General features: G+C 34.6%; 1 protein-coding gene and 1 pseudogene across 8 annotated transcripts in view; one reads left to right on the top strand and one right to left on the bottom strand.

Annotated features, from left to right (window-relative positions):
* Positions 1–16789, top strand: part of RGS22 (regulator of G protein signaling 22) — a 235743-nt gene that overhangs the window by 127397 nt on the left and 91557 nt on the right. For all 8 annotated transcript variants that reach the window (XR_005211587.1, XM_037802561.1, XM_037802562.1 and 5 more), the window contains 4 exons: positions 8772–8966; positions 10937–11029; positions 12840–13012; positions 15447–15609. Coding sequence is in view for 7 of the 8 variants with exons in the window: in XM_037802561.1 (XP_037658489.1) it covers positions 8772–8966; positions 10937–11029; positions 12840–13012; positions 15447–15609 (624 nt within the window). In the remaining variant the exon portion in view is untranslated. The remainder of the gene's footprint in view (positions 1–8771; positions 8967–10936; positions 11030–12839; positions 13013–15446; positions 15610–16789) is intronic.
* On the bottom strand, positions 14069–14410 carry LOC119509513 (annotated as a pseudogene).

Below are 16789 nucleotides of genomic sequence, written 5' to 3'. Positions count from 1 at the left end.
TTGAAAAGCTAGCTATTCAGTATTTCAACTAGAGGTTATAAGAATTACCTTCTAGAGAGTGTCATTTCCTGCTGAAGAGCATAGTCTATAGTCTTTTTTTAAATGCAATTTTATTGAGATATATTCACACAACATACAGTCCTTCAAAGTGTACAGTCAGTTGTTCATAGTTGTGCATTGATCACCCAAATCAATCTCTGAACATTTTCATTACTCCAAAATAAAAAATAAAAATCAGAATAAAAAAGAACATCCAAAACATTCCATTCCCCTCCTCCCTTCATTGTTCATTTACTTTTTTTCACACTCATTCAGTTTGTTTTGACTTTATCAAAAAAATTAAAAAATAAACAATTAAAAAATGACGTTTTAAACAAAACCAAAACAAACAAATAAGAAAAAACAAATAACCTAAAATAACTACATTGCTTCCAACATGTTCCTACCCTACCCCAAGAAAATAAACAGACTATAACCCAACAAAGGAATAAGAAAAACAAATAACCTAAATTAACTACATTTCTGCAAACTTGTTCCTACCATACCCCCCAGAAATTAACAAACCATAGTCATTTCTGAGCCTTCCCAGAACATTAGGTTTACCCTCCATAACTTATCTGTTCATATTAGATTATCGATCCCCCTTCACTAGTTGCTATCTATCTCTAGGTCATTTCTACATTCTACAATATAACCCATTTATTTTATGTTTTCCCCAGTGTTCACATTAGTGGTAATATACAGTATTCCTCTTTTTGTGCCTGGCATATTTCGCTCAGCATTATATCTTCAAGGTTCATGCATGTTGTCATGTGTTTCACAACATCGTTCCTTCTTACTGCCACGTAGTATTCCATTGTGTGTCTACACATTTTGTTTATCCACTCATTTGCTGAAGGACATTTGGGTTGTTTCCATCTCTTGGCAATTGTGAATACTGCTGCTATGAACATTGGCATGCAGATATCTCTTTGTGTCACTGCTTTCAGGTCTCCCGGTTATATACCAAGAAGTGAAATTGCTGGGTCGAAGGGTAACTCTATATCTAATTTTCTAAGGAACTTCCAGACTGTCTTCCAGAGTGGCTATACCAATATGCAGTCCCACCAACAATGAATAAGAGTTCCAATTTCCCCACATCCTCTCCAGCATTTGTAGTTTCCTGTTTGTTTAATGGCAGCCAATCTAAATGGTGTAAAATGATATCTCCTTGGGTCTTAATTTGCATCTCCCTAATAGCTTGTGAAGCTGAACATTTTTTCATGTGTTTTTTGGCCATTTGTATTTCCTCTTCAGAGAGCTGTCTTTTCATATCTTTTGCCCATTTTGTAATTGGGCTGTTTGTACTATTGTTGTTGAGTTGTAGAATTTCTTTATATATGCAAGATATCAGTCTTTTGTCAGATACACGGTTTCCAAATATTTTTTCCCATTGAGTTGGCTGCCTCTTCACCTTTTTGACAAATTCCTCTGAGGTACAGAAGCTTGTAAGTTTGAGGAGTTCCCATTTATCTATTTTTTCTTTTGTTGGTTGTGCTTTGGGTGTAAGGTCTAGGAAGTGACCTCCTAATACAAGGTCTTGAAGATGTTTCCCTACATTATCTTCCAGGAGTTTTACGGTACTGTCTCTTATATTGAGGTCTTTAATCCATTTGGAGTTAATTTTTGTATAGGGTGTGAGTTAGGGGTCCTCTTTCATTCTTTTGGATATGGATGTCCAGCTCTCCCAGCCCCATTTGTTGAATAGAGTGTTATATCCCAGTTCAGTAATTTTGGGGGCCTTATCAAAGATCTGTTGACCGTAGATCTGGGGGTCTATCTCCAAATTCTCAGTTTGATTCCACTGATCAATATGTCTATCTTTGTCCCAGTACCATGCTGTTTTGACTACTGTGGCTTTCTAATAAGTTTCAAAGTCAGGGAGTATAAGTCTTCCCTCTTCGTTTTTCTGTTTTAGAATGTTTTTAGCAATTTGAGGCGTCTTCCCCTTCCATATAAATTTTATTACTAGCTTTTCCAAGTCTGCAAAGTAGGTTGTTGGAATTTTGTTAGGAATTTCATTGAATCTGTAGATGAGTTTGGTTAGAATTGACATCTTAATGACATTTAGCCTTCCTATCCATGAACAAGGAATATTTTTCCATCTTTTTAGGTCCCCTTCTATTTCTTTTAGTAAAGTTGTGTAGTTTTCTATATATAGGTCTTTTACATCCTTGGTTAAGGTTTTTCCTAGGTACTTGATTTTTTTTGGTTGCTATTGAGAGCGGTGTCTTTTTCTTGAGTGTCTCTTCAGTTAGGTCATTTCTAATGTATAGGAACACTACTGACTTGTGTGCATTAATCTTGTATCCCGCTACTTTGCTAAATTTGTTTATTAGCTCAAGTAGCTGTGACATTGATTTCTCAGGGTTTTCCAGATATAAGATCATATCATCTGCAAATGATGGCAGTTCTCCTTCTTCCTTTCCAATATGATGCCTTTTATTTCTTTGTCTTGAGTCTGTATTTTCTTATGTTTAATAAGTCATTGTCATGGTTGTCAGGTTGACATAGAGGAAGTCCACAATCACATTCTTTTTTTTTTCTAGTAACATGATGTTCCTTTCTAACTTTGTCTCTTTTATGGTTGTTTAACTGTTCAGAGTTGATCTGGCAAGAGAAATATTCACATTTCCCTCAGGAGACTTGTCTGAATTCTTATAAACTTTTAAACTACATTGTAAATTTTACTGCAAAGATGTTTCATATTTTAGCCAAATATTTTTATATAAGAATTCAAAATTATTTTACATATTAAAATGGTTAATGTTCTATGGCATGTCTTCTACTTAGAAATAGATGCTTATTATATAGCAAATGGATTTCATGACATCTTATGAAGCCTACATTGTCAAAACCTTTAATAAAAGTGAAAATGTTTTGAGATGCTCTTTTCCCTGATACCATTGCATCTATTTATCCTTGATGGGCTGAATTTCATGATAAAATGAGAACTTTGCAAGGAATTTTAGCCTTTTTGTTGGAGATGTGAACTGGGGGAAGCTGTTTCTTAATCATTTGATGTTAAGCCAATGCTTTAGAGAGTGGCAGGTGCTTAGTCATCCCTATTTTGATATTAGGTAATAGAGCTTTCCAGGAAGCTGAGATCTGAATTCATGGTGAATAAAAATAGTAATGTGTATTTTATGTTCATGGTGAAAATTTCAACCGTTCCTGACTGCTTTTTAAAATCTTGTTTCAAATCATGTTAACCATTTAAAAATGTATAATTCTTAGCTCAGTTCTTCTTGGTGTATGGAACTATCTATGTTAATGTGAAAATAAGTAATTTAAAACTGATTAAAACAAACATTTGCCTTATTTCTATCGTATATTTTTTCTTATCTAATATGTGTTTTTATACTGTCATATCCCACCTCACTTACCCATCCACTTTTTAAAATGTATTGTCCAATTATGTAGTATTGAGGTACTCTATATGGTATAGTTTGATGACAAACATTTATTTAAGGAAAAGCAAATACCCTACAGGTATACAATTGCAGATTTGAATAAGCAGAAGAGTCAGTGAACTGCAAGATAGTACATTCAAAATCTCACAGAGAAAATAATGCAAAAAAATTGAATAACGTCCCAAGGAATTGAATATCAGCATGAAGTGCACAAACACACATCGTGGGAGTCCCAGAGGAGAAGATGAGGGAAAGGGAATTAAAGGATATTTGAGGAAATAATGGTCAAAAATTCCCCAGCTCTTTTGAAAGACATAAATATACATGTCCAAGAAGCACAACATACTCCAAACAGAATAAATCCTAATAGACCTACTCTGATATACACATACTAAATAGAATGTTAAATGCCAAAGATAAGAGAGAATCCTGAAAGCAGCAAGAGAAAAGTGATTGGTCACATTCAAGGGAACAATAATAAGGCAAGAAGGCAGTGGTATGGTATATTTAAGGTACTGGAAGAGAAAAACTGCTACGCGTGAATTCTTTATCCAGCAAAACTGTCCTTCAAAAATGAGGAAGAATTTAAAATATTCAGATAAACAGAAACCGAGAGAGTTTGTTAACAGACCTGCCCTACAAGAAATACTAAAGGGAGTTCTGTAGACTGAAAAGAAGATAGGAGAGAGAGGCTTGGAGGAGAGTGTAGAATTGAAGATTGTCAGTGAGGATAACTAAAAGAGTACAAAGAGAGACAAAAACAAGATGTGATATATAAAAGCCAAAGAATAAATGGTTGAAGTAAGTACTTTTTGTTTTATAGTAATAACATTGAATGTTAATAGATTAAACTCCCCAATCAAAAGATTCGGATTGGCATGATGGATTAAAAAGTATGATCCATCTATATGCTGTCTACAAGAGACTTCCCTTAGCCAGGACCATAAAACTTCTGGAACAAAATATACAGAAGCATCTTCAAGATCTTGTGGTTGGCAGTGGTTTCTTAGACTTTACATGCAAAGCACAGCAATGAAAGAAAAAATAGATAAATGGGACCTCCTCAAAACTAAAAACTTCTGTGCTTCAAAGGACTTTATCATGAAAGTGAAATACCAGCCTACACAGTGGGAGAAAATATTTGGAAGCCACATAACTGATAAGGGTTTAATATCCAGAATATATAAAGAAATCCTACAACTTAACAATAAAAAGACAAACAATGCAATTAAAAAATGGGCAAAAGACTTGAAGGGACATTTCTCCAAAAAAGAATTGCACATGGCTAAAAAGCACATGAAAATTGCTCAACATCACTAGGTATTAAGAAATGCAAATCAAAACCACAATGAGATATGTTCTAGTTTGCTAATGCTGCTGGAATGCAAAGCACCAGAAATGGGGATTGGCTTTTAGAAAAGGGGGTTTATTTGATTACACAGTTACAATCTTAAGGCCATAAAGTGTCCAAGGTACACGCATCAACAGTGTACCTTCAGTGGTGTCTGATGGCCAATGGTGTCTGGAAAACCTCTGTTAGCTGGGAAGGCACATGGCTGCCATCTGCTCCAAAGTTCTGGTTTCAAAATGGCTTTCTCCCTCTCTAGGCTGCAGTTTCTCAAAAATGTCACTCTTAGTTGCTCTTGGGGTGTTTTTCCTCTCTTAGCTTCTCTGGAGCACGAGTCTGCTTTCAGTGGCTGTCTTCATACTGTCTCTCATCTGCAGCTCTTGTGCGTTCTTCAAAGTGTCCCTCTTGGCTGTAGCAAGCTTGCTCCTTCTGTCTGAGCTTATATAGTGCTCCAGTAATTTAACTCAGACCCACCCTGAATGGGCGGGCCAATACCTCCGTGGAAATTATCCAATCAGAATCATCACCCACAGTTGGGTGGGGCACATCTCCATGGAAACACGCAGAGAATTACAATCTAATTAACACTGATAGGTCTGCCCACACAAGATTACATCAAAGATAATGGCATTTGGGGGGACATAATACATTCGAACTGGCACAAAATACCATTTCACACCTACTAGAATGACCACTATTAAAAAAATAAAACTACAAGGGTTAGAGAGGATGTGGAGAAATAAGAACTTTCATTCACTGCTGGTGAGAATGCAAAATGGTGCAGTTGCTGTGGAAGACAGTTTGGCGGTACCTTTGAAAGCGAAGTATGGAATTGCCATATATGATCTGGCAGTCCTTCTTCTAGGTATACACCCAGAAGAACTGAAAGCAGGGACACAGACATTTGCACACTGATGTTCATAGCAGCATTATTCACAATTGCCAAAAAATGGAAGTAACCCAAGTGTCCATCAACCAATGAATGAAAACATTAAAGAATATACATACGGTGGAGTATTATTCAGCCATTAAGAAGGAATGAAGTCCTGATACATGCAACAACATGGATGAACTTTGAGGACATTATGTTGAGTGAAATAAGGCAGACACAAAAGGACAAATATTGTATGATCTCACTAATATGATCTCATTATAAGCAAATTCATAGAGTTAATATCTAGAATATAGGTTATCAGAAGATAGAATGAGGACAGAGAATGGGGAAATGAGCTTAATTTGTATGGAATTTCTAATCAGGTTGATTATAAATGTATGGAAATGGATAGAGATGATAGTAGCACATTATTGTGAGTATACTTAACAGTGGTGAATTGAATGTGAATGTGGTTGAAAGGGAAGTTTAAGATAGTGTATTTCACTAGAAGGAAAGCTAGAGGATAAAACATGGGAGTATATAACACAGTGAACCCTGTTGTGGATGATGACTGTGGTTAATAGTATAAACATAAGAATGTTCTTTCATGAATTATAACAAATGTATGTCACAAGGTGTTAATAAAAGGTGGTATTTGGGAAAAATACATCTAATGCAAATTATGGACTATAGTTAACAGTAATGTTTTAATATTCTTTCATGAACTGTAAGAAAGGCACCACACCAATGCTTAAGAGTCAACAATGGGGGGCGGGTATAAGGGTTATAAGGTTTTTCTTTCTGGAGCTATGAAAATGTTCTAAAATTGATTGTGGTGAGGAATGCACAACTCTTGTGATTATACTGAGAGCCATTGATTGTATACTTTGGATGGATTGTATGGGATGTAAATATATCTCAATAAAACTACTTTAAAAATATAAAGAAAAATTAAAAAAAACAGGCATGAGATGAAGGTGGCATATTATTTCTTGTCTGGATTTTTAAGTAACTTACAAACTGCTTGAAGTCTTCATCTACTCAAACTGTTTCTCCTATCTAATGCCATAATGATCTGTTTCTAAAATTGAAATCCAGTGATGTGATTCCTCAGCTGAAACCCTTCAGAGACTCCTCTTTAGGAGTCAAAATTCAATTCCTTAGTGAAGCATAAAAGATCATATCCATGCTCTGGTCCCTGCCTCCCTTTGCAACATCTCTTATTCTACTTCCATACATAAGCTCTCTCTTGTAGCCAGTGTTATCTGCTTGGAGCCTAGAATCTCTCTAAAGGTGATCAAAAAGTTCCCCTAGGCCTACACACCTTGGCCCATGATTGCTTTCTGCTTACACTATCTTTTTCATCAACCCCCTTCTCTTGATTGACTCCAACTCATCTTTAAAGATTGAATTTAAGGATTATCTTCTCTCGGAAGAATTTCTGGAATCTTTTCCTCTCCCATTGCAAGTCATGAATACTCATTTTCTGTGGATTCAGTACAATTCTATAAATGCTTATGGTGCATCTACTTTCTGCCAAGAAAAGTTTTAAGAGTTGGCGATTAACAGATGAATAAAGTGTAGTCCTTGCCTTCAAGGACCTCAGGAGAGATGATACTTAAATACATAATTACATTATAGTGTGACAAGCGTAGTGGTCGAAAAGTATGGTCTTTGGAGGAATGTGTGAATGAAGGCTCCCTAGAATGGGAGAAGTCCGTGTTGTGTTTGAGAGAATAAATCAGTTTATCAAAGAGACAAGATGGGAGGGATAGGGTGAATATCAGAAGTTGAAGGAATAATATATGCAATTGTATGGCTGAACAGCAACATTTAGGTGAATTACAGAAGAATTGGTATTTGAGTATAAAGTTTGAAGGGTGATTGGTGGGAGATGATCTTGCAAAGAATGTATAGACAATCACTGAAGATCTTACTTGCAATGCATATCTCAGTTATAGCACTTTTCCTACTGTATTGACCACTGATTTTTAACTCCATGTCACCACCGAGTGGGCTCCTTCAGGGCAGGCATTGAGACCTATTCATTAATCTTTGCATACCTAACACCTAGCCAAGTGTCTGACTTGTAGTAGATATTGAGTAAATGTTTATGATATTAACGCAGACCTTTTTAAACTTAGAAAGATTATTTTACATAAGACTATTATTTGGTATTTGGGACAAATTGAGCTATATGAATATTTAGCCTGGGTTGACTCTTGATATTATCAGGTATAAGTCTAAGTATATGAAATAAAATGCAGTTAATTAGAGGTCCCTAGTAAAACCACATTTAAATCTGATGTCTAGGGCATGATATATCCAGTATGTAACATTTAAAAAAACAGTGTTATCAAATTGCTACTCAGATAAAAGTAGCCATTTTTGAGACAAAACAAATGACTAGAAATGAGCAGACGTTTATGGCAGGTTTGTCCAGGAACTTGAAAGTTCTAAGTTTTTCTTTCAAGTTCTAAGTTTTTCTTTCCATTTATTCTTATTCCCTTCCCATATCTCTTCCATAGCATTAGACACCAGATGAAGACATTTTATGGCAGAAAGGGATTATTAGCAATAGTCTTAAGAACTCTTCAGTTCAGTTGGGTAAGGCAAGTAGTCTCTTGGGTCTCTAGACTGGAAGACTAATAGCCAACTTTTCAACCCTCGTGTATACTTGCCTTTTATTTCCAAAAGGGCATTTCACATCACTTTGGAAAGTAGCATAAATGTGTTAGAAATGTTAACATACAGGAAACAGGAAGCATAAAACCCTAAATCAATCACAGTAATACCTAGTACATACCTCAGAATTTTTGTGATCTGATAAAAATTGGAACATCCAGATCATATGTTCTTGTACAAAATCCATTGGCTAATTGACTCATTGTAGGTGAAGATAAAGAAAAAGAAAAGAAAAATCAAAGACTTTTGAATAAATGCATTGCTTTTTCTTAAATAGTTTAAACATCTTTTCAAGAAAAAAAAATCACTTGAGCTTGTTTTTTTTTTTTTTTTTTTTGGAATGCCTTTGCTGAACAATCTGTAACCATTATGGTTTCTCCCAACATCTTCTTTACTCCCCCTTCCTCCTTAGTATCTTTTTGCCACATACATTGCACCTTCTGCCACTCTTGAAATTGGACTCCAACAGGAAAAGAAAAAAGAAATTTATATGAAAATACAGCCACCATTTGAAGACCTTTTTGACACCGCAGAAGAATATATCCTTCTCCTCCTTCTTGAGCCCTGGACAAAGATGGTAAAATCAGACCAAATTGCTTACAGAAAGGTATTTTGGCAGTGATAAAGTTTGTGTGAACTATCCAGGTTTACTAAACAAGTAGTGATAAGCAGCATTGATAGCTTCTAAGAGAAAAATTGAAAAGGGTTTCACATGGGCCAGGTATTTAGTCAAGATTTGGCCAGGATCAAAATTTGGCCAGGGAAAGTGTTTCTTAACTATATATATATATTTTTCCAATTTCCTTATTGTTTCCCAACGAAAGATTTAATTCTGTGTCATTTTTAGTTCTCTTTACAAATATGTCAGAAGAGAGAAATCTGAGTTTTGGTTTCCTGTGAATCAGCAGAATATGCCGCGGTAGTATACTGGCTTTGTCCCTTCTTGCCATTTCTTGGCAGTAGCCTTAATTTTGATTAATGGAAAAAAGCCCATTTCATTTTATGTTGGATGAGTTACAGTATATATTATACCCATGGAAAATATAAATGTTTCAGATGTATTGTGGAAAGCATATCCTCAGACTTCAGTGCTGCTATCTTAAAGCATCCCCAGATGTTCATCAGGTCAGGGTGCTTAACTGGATAAAAGTTTCAACATATCTTTTTTCATTCTGAAAGAGGTCACTTTAAGCTTCAGTGGTTGAATATTTTCATTGTTCATATTGATGGGTGGAAGAAATATCTTTAAATATTTATTTTGAATCACAAATTAAAACCATCTATGGGTATTTTTTGTATTAAGTTAATGCATATACCGTGTACATGATATCATTTCAGGTGGAACTCTGCTGTCTTTGTATTGCTTTTGTTAATTCAGATGTACTCAGCAACTTCTTAGGTAGGCATGTCTTCTGCCAGAAAGGATAACTTAGGTGATTCAGATAAAATTGATACCAAAACACCTAGCATAAAGTTGTTTGCTCTGGATTGTTGTCACATGTATTGTTGCTGAGCTATCTCTGATGGCTTACTAAGTTCAAAGACCAAAATAGTTAAATTTTCATTCTTGATTTCTCTTTGTCCTGAAAATTTATCTTCACATCCTTTCTACCACAAAAGTGCATTTATTACACTGGGAAAATTAGGATATCATATGAAATTTTTAAAAATTCTCTCCAGTAGTTATTTTGAATATAGTTTATGGTGCAGAGGAAAATGGTCCTGAGATGGTTAAAAAAAAAAAAAAAAAAGATTTGGAATTATAACTAACTTCCCTAAACCAAAAAGTTTTGGGATTAGTATGATTCATATTAAATACATGGAACAAATTATACATTTTTTTAATGATTAGAGGAAAAATAAGTCTCTTCATTCTGGAAAGTTCCTTAACTTTAGCTCAGAGGACTTTTCTAAAAGCCCAGTTGACTGGATTTTGTAGACCATTTCCCAAATGGGATAACCAAGCTGATTATCAAAGCTAGCTATTAAATTCAGAAAGTTCTCAGCTAGTCATCCTAACTGGAATTTCTCTGCAATAGAGAAATGGTCTCTACTGTAAAATACTTGTTTTCTTACGATATTAAACAGTTCATTACACAGGCTGAGGGCTGAGACCTGCTATGAAGTTTAATGTGATGATTGAGTCTCCTCTATTGTTACAGCAATAAAACCTTTGCTCCCAGACTAATAATCAGTGGAGTTTGGTAATGTCTTGTTCTTCTGTGTATTATTTGGTACCTAAAGCTAGCAGTGCCTGCCTTCATTGCTATTTTCCTGTTATAATGACTAGAAATTGGAAATGTGACCAGCATTTTTGCATTATATCTGTTAGTTCACATGGGGTGTCCAGAAAGGAGGAGTGATCTTTGGAAGCACTATATTATTACAAAGAAATGTATGTATTTTTAATTGCTGGAGCTAATATTTTTAACTATGTTGTTATTCCTGCTCTTGCCTCCAAACTAATTTGCTTTATTGACAATTCGTTTTTTTGTTATTGGCAAATCATGCATTCTGTTCCCCACTTTTTCATAATGTATGTTCTACTGATGTTACAAGCTTTATTATTATTTTTAGGTGGAGCTGGTGGAAGAGACTCGACAGTTAGACTCCTCATATTTCAGAAAGCTACAGGCTTTGCATGAAAAAACATTTTCCAAGAAAGCTGAGGTAAGACAACCCATATTAGAAAAACAAACTTCTTTTTCTGGATAGGATTACCACTTTATATAATGGAGGGGAGGAGATCATGTATTGATAAAGTAGTGGGATGGGCAGTTTCATTCTTCTGTTGTTCCTTTGCCTGGCATACTGCATTTGACAGGTGTCACATTTTACTGACACATTTAAAAGAGCTAGAAAAACAAAGCAGATGAGGTAGCTTAGAGCGCTAAGGCACTCATTTGCCTCTTAGGACCAGAAACTTGAGCCTTCAACCCATATCATATTCTTTTAAAGTTATCAGTTATTTTCTGAATGGCTGCAGCTTGATTTGTTGTCACATCACAAAAGAGTTAATGAAGTTTCCAAGCAGAAAAGGAACGGTTGTGTGATAGCAATAGACAAAAACAATAAAGAGAAAGATACGTGGGAAGGAATTAGAGAAGGCTGTAAAAAGATCATAGGATTAAGTAGGATATTAAAGTGTTGTTTTGATTTATAAATTGTGACTTTTGGATTGGCTATGTCAACTGTGATAGAACCGTGAAATTAAATGTGTCCATATATATAAAAATGACACTTTAGATTTAGATTTATTGACATGGAAAATGTCCAGGGCATATTATTATATAAAGACGTAGGGAATACCACCACCGATATGGTATGACCCTATTTATGTAAAATTATATATTCGTTTCTATATGTACATATACATACAAAGAAAGGTGTATAAAAATGTTAAAGATAGTTAACTCTGCATTGTGAGGTCTCAGGTGATTTTTTCACTTTCTTTTTTGTACTTTTCTGGAAGTTTTATTCTTTTACAAAAAGTTTTACAAAGACAGTTATTTTTAAAAAAATGTAATTTTCATGATAGTTGTCACATAGAAATTCTCTATTTGAGTCACTCCTAATTAACATCTTGGAAAACATACATAAAAATCCATAAAGGTAGTAAGCACATTATAAAGGTGCATTTTAAATGTTATGCACTAAAATTTTATAATGCTCTCCATAATCCTTCTATCTAAGGAAAATTGATTTTTTAAAATGGGTAGTTTATCTTATGGTCTGGTGCATTTCAAAAACAAATAGAGAGATGAATTAATTATATAAGGAATTATATAAGGAAAAGCCTTTCAAAGGAGAAGGCTCTCTTGCTCTTTGCCCTTTAGATCTTGTATACTGTCAACCAAACATCAGAGGTCTTAAAAATATATAAATATTAACCTTTATATGTAGGAGATTACATTTGAAGAATACACTGTTTAAAAAGTATCTGGTATTATTTTATAAGCTTTAAAAATTGTGTTATAGGTAGAAGACTATTTTATGTTTGTGTTATGTTGTTAAAGGGAAGAAGCAAGTTACAAAACCATCCATAAATGTACAATCTTATGCTCATTTTTAATAAAGTACATGTATGTATACAAAGAAGACTGGAAGGATATATACCAAAATGTGTTAAAGGTGATAACTCTGTGTATAGTGTTATGTAAGATTTTTCTTTTCTTTTTTTATTACAAAAAATATATTACATATTACTTCTGTACTAAGAAAAATAAAATTATAAAAAGATGCTTTGTATATAGTAGATGCTTATTAAATGTTCGTGGAAAGAAGAGAATGAAATAGAAAGGAACAGAACTGAATTTGGTATGTTAAAACCAGAACTACCTATGTCCTTTAACCAGTTTTACCATTGAATTTTTAAATGGCCTCAGCCTCATAGTTAATTTTTATTTTCGTTTCTCTATTTAAAAGTGGGAAAAAATTTGTCATGTTTAAGAGGTTTTTATGAAAAGTATTATTTCACTAGGATACCACTTCTGAAGTTGGAACTGGTGTCTTATCACTCTCTGACGTCTCTAAACAAACGGAATATTGGAATAATGTTCCTGCAGACTGTAAGCATTTTACTTTCAATGATCTACTTAACAACAAACTGGAATTTGAACATTTCCGTCAGTTTCTTGAGGCTCACTCATCAAGGTCAGTAAAACAACCATTTTTTAAAAATTCAATTTTATTGAGATAATTCACATACCACACAATCATCCAAAGTGTACAATCAGTTGTTCATAGTACCATCATATTGCGCATTCATCACCCCAATCTATTTTTGAACATTTTCCTTGTACCAGTAAAAGTGAAAATAAGAATAAAAAATAAAAGTAAAAAAGAACACCCAAATCATCCCCTACCCTATTTTTCATTTAGTTTTTGTCCCCATTTCTCTATTCATCCATCAATACACTGAATAAAGGGAGTGTGGTCCACAAGGCTTTCACAATCACACTGTCACCCCTTGTAAGCTACATTGCTGTACAATCGTCTTCAAGAGTCAAGGCTACTGGGTTGCAATTTGATAGTTTCAGGTATTTACTTCTAGTTATTCCAATGCATTAAAACCTAAAAAGGGTTATCTGTATAGTGCTTAAGAAAGCCCACCTGATTGACCTCTCGACTCCATTTGATATCACTCAGCCAGTGAAACTTGATTTCATTTCATTTTGCGTCCTCCTTTTGGTCAGAAGACGTTCTCAATCCCATGATACCAGGTCCAGATTCATCCCTGGGAGTCATATCCTGTGGTAACAGGGAGATTTACACCTCTGGGAGTTAGCTCCCATATGGGGGGGTGGGGGGGTGGGCAGGGAGTTCACCTGCCGAGTTGGCTTAGCTAGAGAGAGAGGGCCACATCTGAGCAGCAAAGAGGCCCTCAGGGAGACTCTTAGGCACAATTATAAGCAGGTTTAGCCTCTCCTTTGCAGTGACAAGCTTCATAAGGCCAAGTCCCATGATAGAGGACTCGGCACATCAAACTGCCAGTCCTCAATGTTTGTGAGAACATCTGCAACAATCCAGGTGAGGAAGCCCAGCACCTCTGCATTTTCCCCCAGCTCCTCAGGGGGCCCCTGCAAATATATTTTTATTCTCTGTCCAAATTGCTTTGGGAACACAACCATTTTTAAATATATTTCTCTCTTAAATCATCATTTCTAAGCTATGTTTTTTTTTTTTTTCACGATTTTATTTATTTATTTTTCAATAAAGTTTAAATCCTTGAGGGGTATAGCACACACAGATTCGGTGTCCAATGGCCTTAGCAGGAAGGTTGCTTCACAATTTGGCATGAACCATGCCACTATTTCCATGAGCACGAGTTACCTTTCCCCAGATTACTCTGGTTTTGTTAGGTTTGCCACCAGGAGTCACTATGTTGTTTTTTGCTTTGTACACATAAGCACATCTCTTGCCCAAATAGAATTCAGTTTCATCTTGGGCATAAACACCTTCAATTTTAAGAACAGCTGTGTGCTCCCTCTGGTTCCGAAGACCCCGCTTATAGCCAGCAAAAATGTCTTTGGACCACAACCTTCCAGACATATTTGCCATTTTAGAAGTCCTGTTCCTAGCAGGCCTCCACAGGCTCCAAGATGGCAGAAAGAGAAGGGCCTCTAAGCTATGGTTTTGATTCAACATATTGTAATAGTGATTTAGAACTAAATTTTACCCATGTCAGTAAAAACTGATGAGCATAATGAGTATCTGAAATCTGTATGAATAACTTTTTGTTGGACAATACAGCATTTTGATTGTAACAAACTTCAAAATGTTATGTTAAGTTATTAAATAATATTTATTGATACTTTTAACATTGGCTAACTTAAAACACCAGAGTACTTTATTCTTTCCTTTCTTTCCCCTTTCTACTGTTACTTTCTTTTGCATTTTTCTAAGATAGGTACTTTAATTTCTGGAAAAGTCTCTTCCATATTTCAATAACACAGTAATAAGCTTTTGAAATTACTGTAGTGTTTTGCAATTTTTACTAATACATAAGTAAAACATTACAGTTTTACACAAAATCTTGGAACCTTATGAATTTATTTAATGTACAGTGAGTATTGATCATTTTGTTTTCCTGTTCATTTTCTCTCAATTCAACAAAAACTGGCTAGGCCCAGTTAGATACCTTGGAGCCAGATTTCACTATTATAATTCCTAATGTGTGTGTGTGTGTGTGTGTGTGTGTGTGTGTGTGTGTGTGTGTAAATGGTTTCCCTTCTTGGTGGTGAAGATTATTCTAAATTTAGCATATTGTCAAACAGACATGCCTTATATGATAATTTTTCCATATTGAAATAGTAGTCCATCATTAATGGAGTAATGATCCCATTACCCCTTTCATTATTCATAATATTTAGCCATGATTAGGAACATAATAGAATGAAGTTATCTGGTCTAGAAAGGGGTCAGTGACATAATATTGTACTCATTAGTTCCATGATCTAATAAGTTGTGCTAACTAGTCAACAGAACCACCTTCTATGATCTGTCAAAATACCAACTTGTTTGGTGGTTAGTAGAATTGAAAGAAATAAATAAGAAAGACTGTACTTTGTTTTTGTTTTCATTTTAGCATGGACCTTATGTGCTGGACTGACATTGAGCAATTTCGAAGAATCCTTTTCAGAGATCAAAATCAAAGGGAGGCAAAATCTATGTATATTAAAAACAAATACCTCAATAAAAAATATTTCTTTGGGCCCAATAGTCCAGCTTCTCTATATCAGCAGAACCAGGTATCAAAATGTAAACATATTTTTTATATTGAAGTATGAAAGTATGAGATATTTTCTTTGCTTTTGTCACTTTTGTGCTAAACATTTATGTTAAACTCTTCTGATCTCTCATTTTTCTAGGTATTTATAAGTGTCTGTAAATTAAGTGTTTTTACAATAACTTAAGTATACATATTATAAAAATGTGTGACTTTTAAAAAGTAGTTTTCATGTAAGATTCATTTCATCCATCCATCCATTCCACAAACATGAGTGGCTATTATATGCCATTATTCTAGGTGCTCAGGATAAAGTGGTGAACACAATGGACAAGTCCCTGCACCTACAAATGAGAACACAGCCAGAATCAGCCATTCAACCTCATTTTTATCTCTGTTCTGGTCTTCTCTTAACTGATACCACTCAAAACGTAATCAGTCTTTGAAACTTTGTTTACTGTTGTACTGTCCCCAGGAACATAGGGTTGGCCTTTCTGTTGGATCAAAGTCAAATGCCCTTAATCACAGCATCTTAATAATTATTATTTAAGTGTTCTTGTAACTCTTTTATCTCAGAAGGTATGGCTGAAGTTTTATAGTTTTTAAATATAAAGGATTCATTGTTATAATTTATTTAGCTTGAAGTTTCTTAGTACTACATTACTACCTAAAAATCAAATGTAGAGCATATATTTTATTTCAGTAATTTAAAAGAATGCATATCCTAATGGCTTACATTTATAAAACACAAATTTCAGATGAATGCTAAATTAAGTAAATTAAAGAAAAATGTAGAGATCTTCACAAGTAGGGTATACTAAAGTAAAAAGCTAGATCTTTGGTGGGGGGTTGAGTGGGGGACAAGCATAAAGGAGTAAGAGGTAGGAAAATTTCTAGAATTAAGCAAAATTAACAAAAATGTCTTGCTGTTAGTTCCTTGAGATACAAATCTGGGACCTATTAACGAAAGTAGTTGGGTATCCCAATAAGCACAAGTATGAAATAAAAACACAGAAAGCATTTGTTTTCTATTTGGCTTGTGCTACATTGCATGAGGTTTTATGTGTCTGATGCTATTGTATAAACCCTCCAACTACAACATCCTGAGAATTTAAAATTCAGTGAAAAAAAATCATCCCTTGCTATCATATAGCAAATGGACATGCTCACTAAAGATGAGTTTTCCCAATGACTTTTCTTCC

The sequence above is a fragment of the Choloepus didactylus genome, chromosome 14 (genome assembly GCF_015220235.1).
Source record: "Choloepus didactylus isolate mChoDid1 chromosome 14, mChoDid1.pri, whole genome shotgun sequence".
NCBI classification, from domain to species: domain Eukaryota; kingdom Metazoa; phylum Chordata; class Mammalia; order Pilosa; family Megalonychidae; genus Choloepus; species Choloepus didactylus.
The sequence above is the reverse complement of the archived record's forward strand: the minus strand, read 5'-3'. Positions and strand labels throughout refer to the sequence as shown.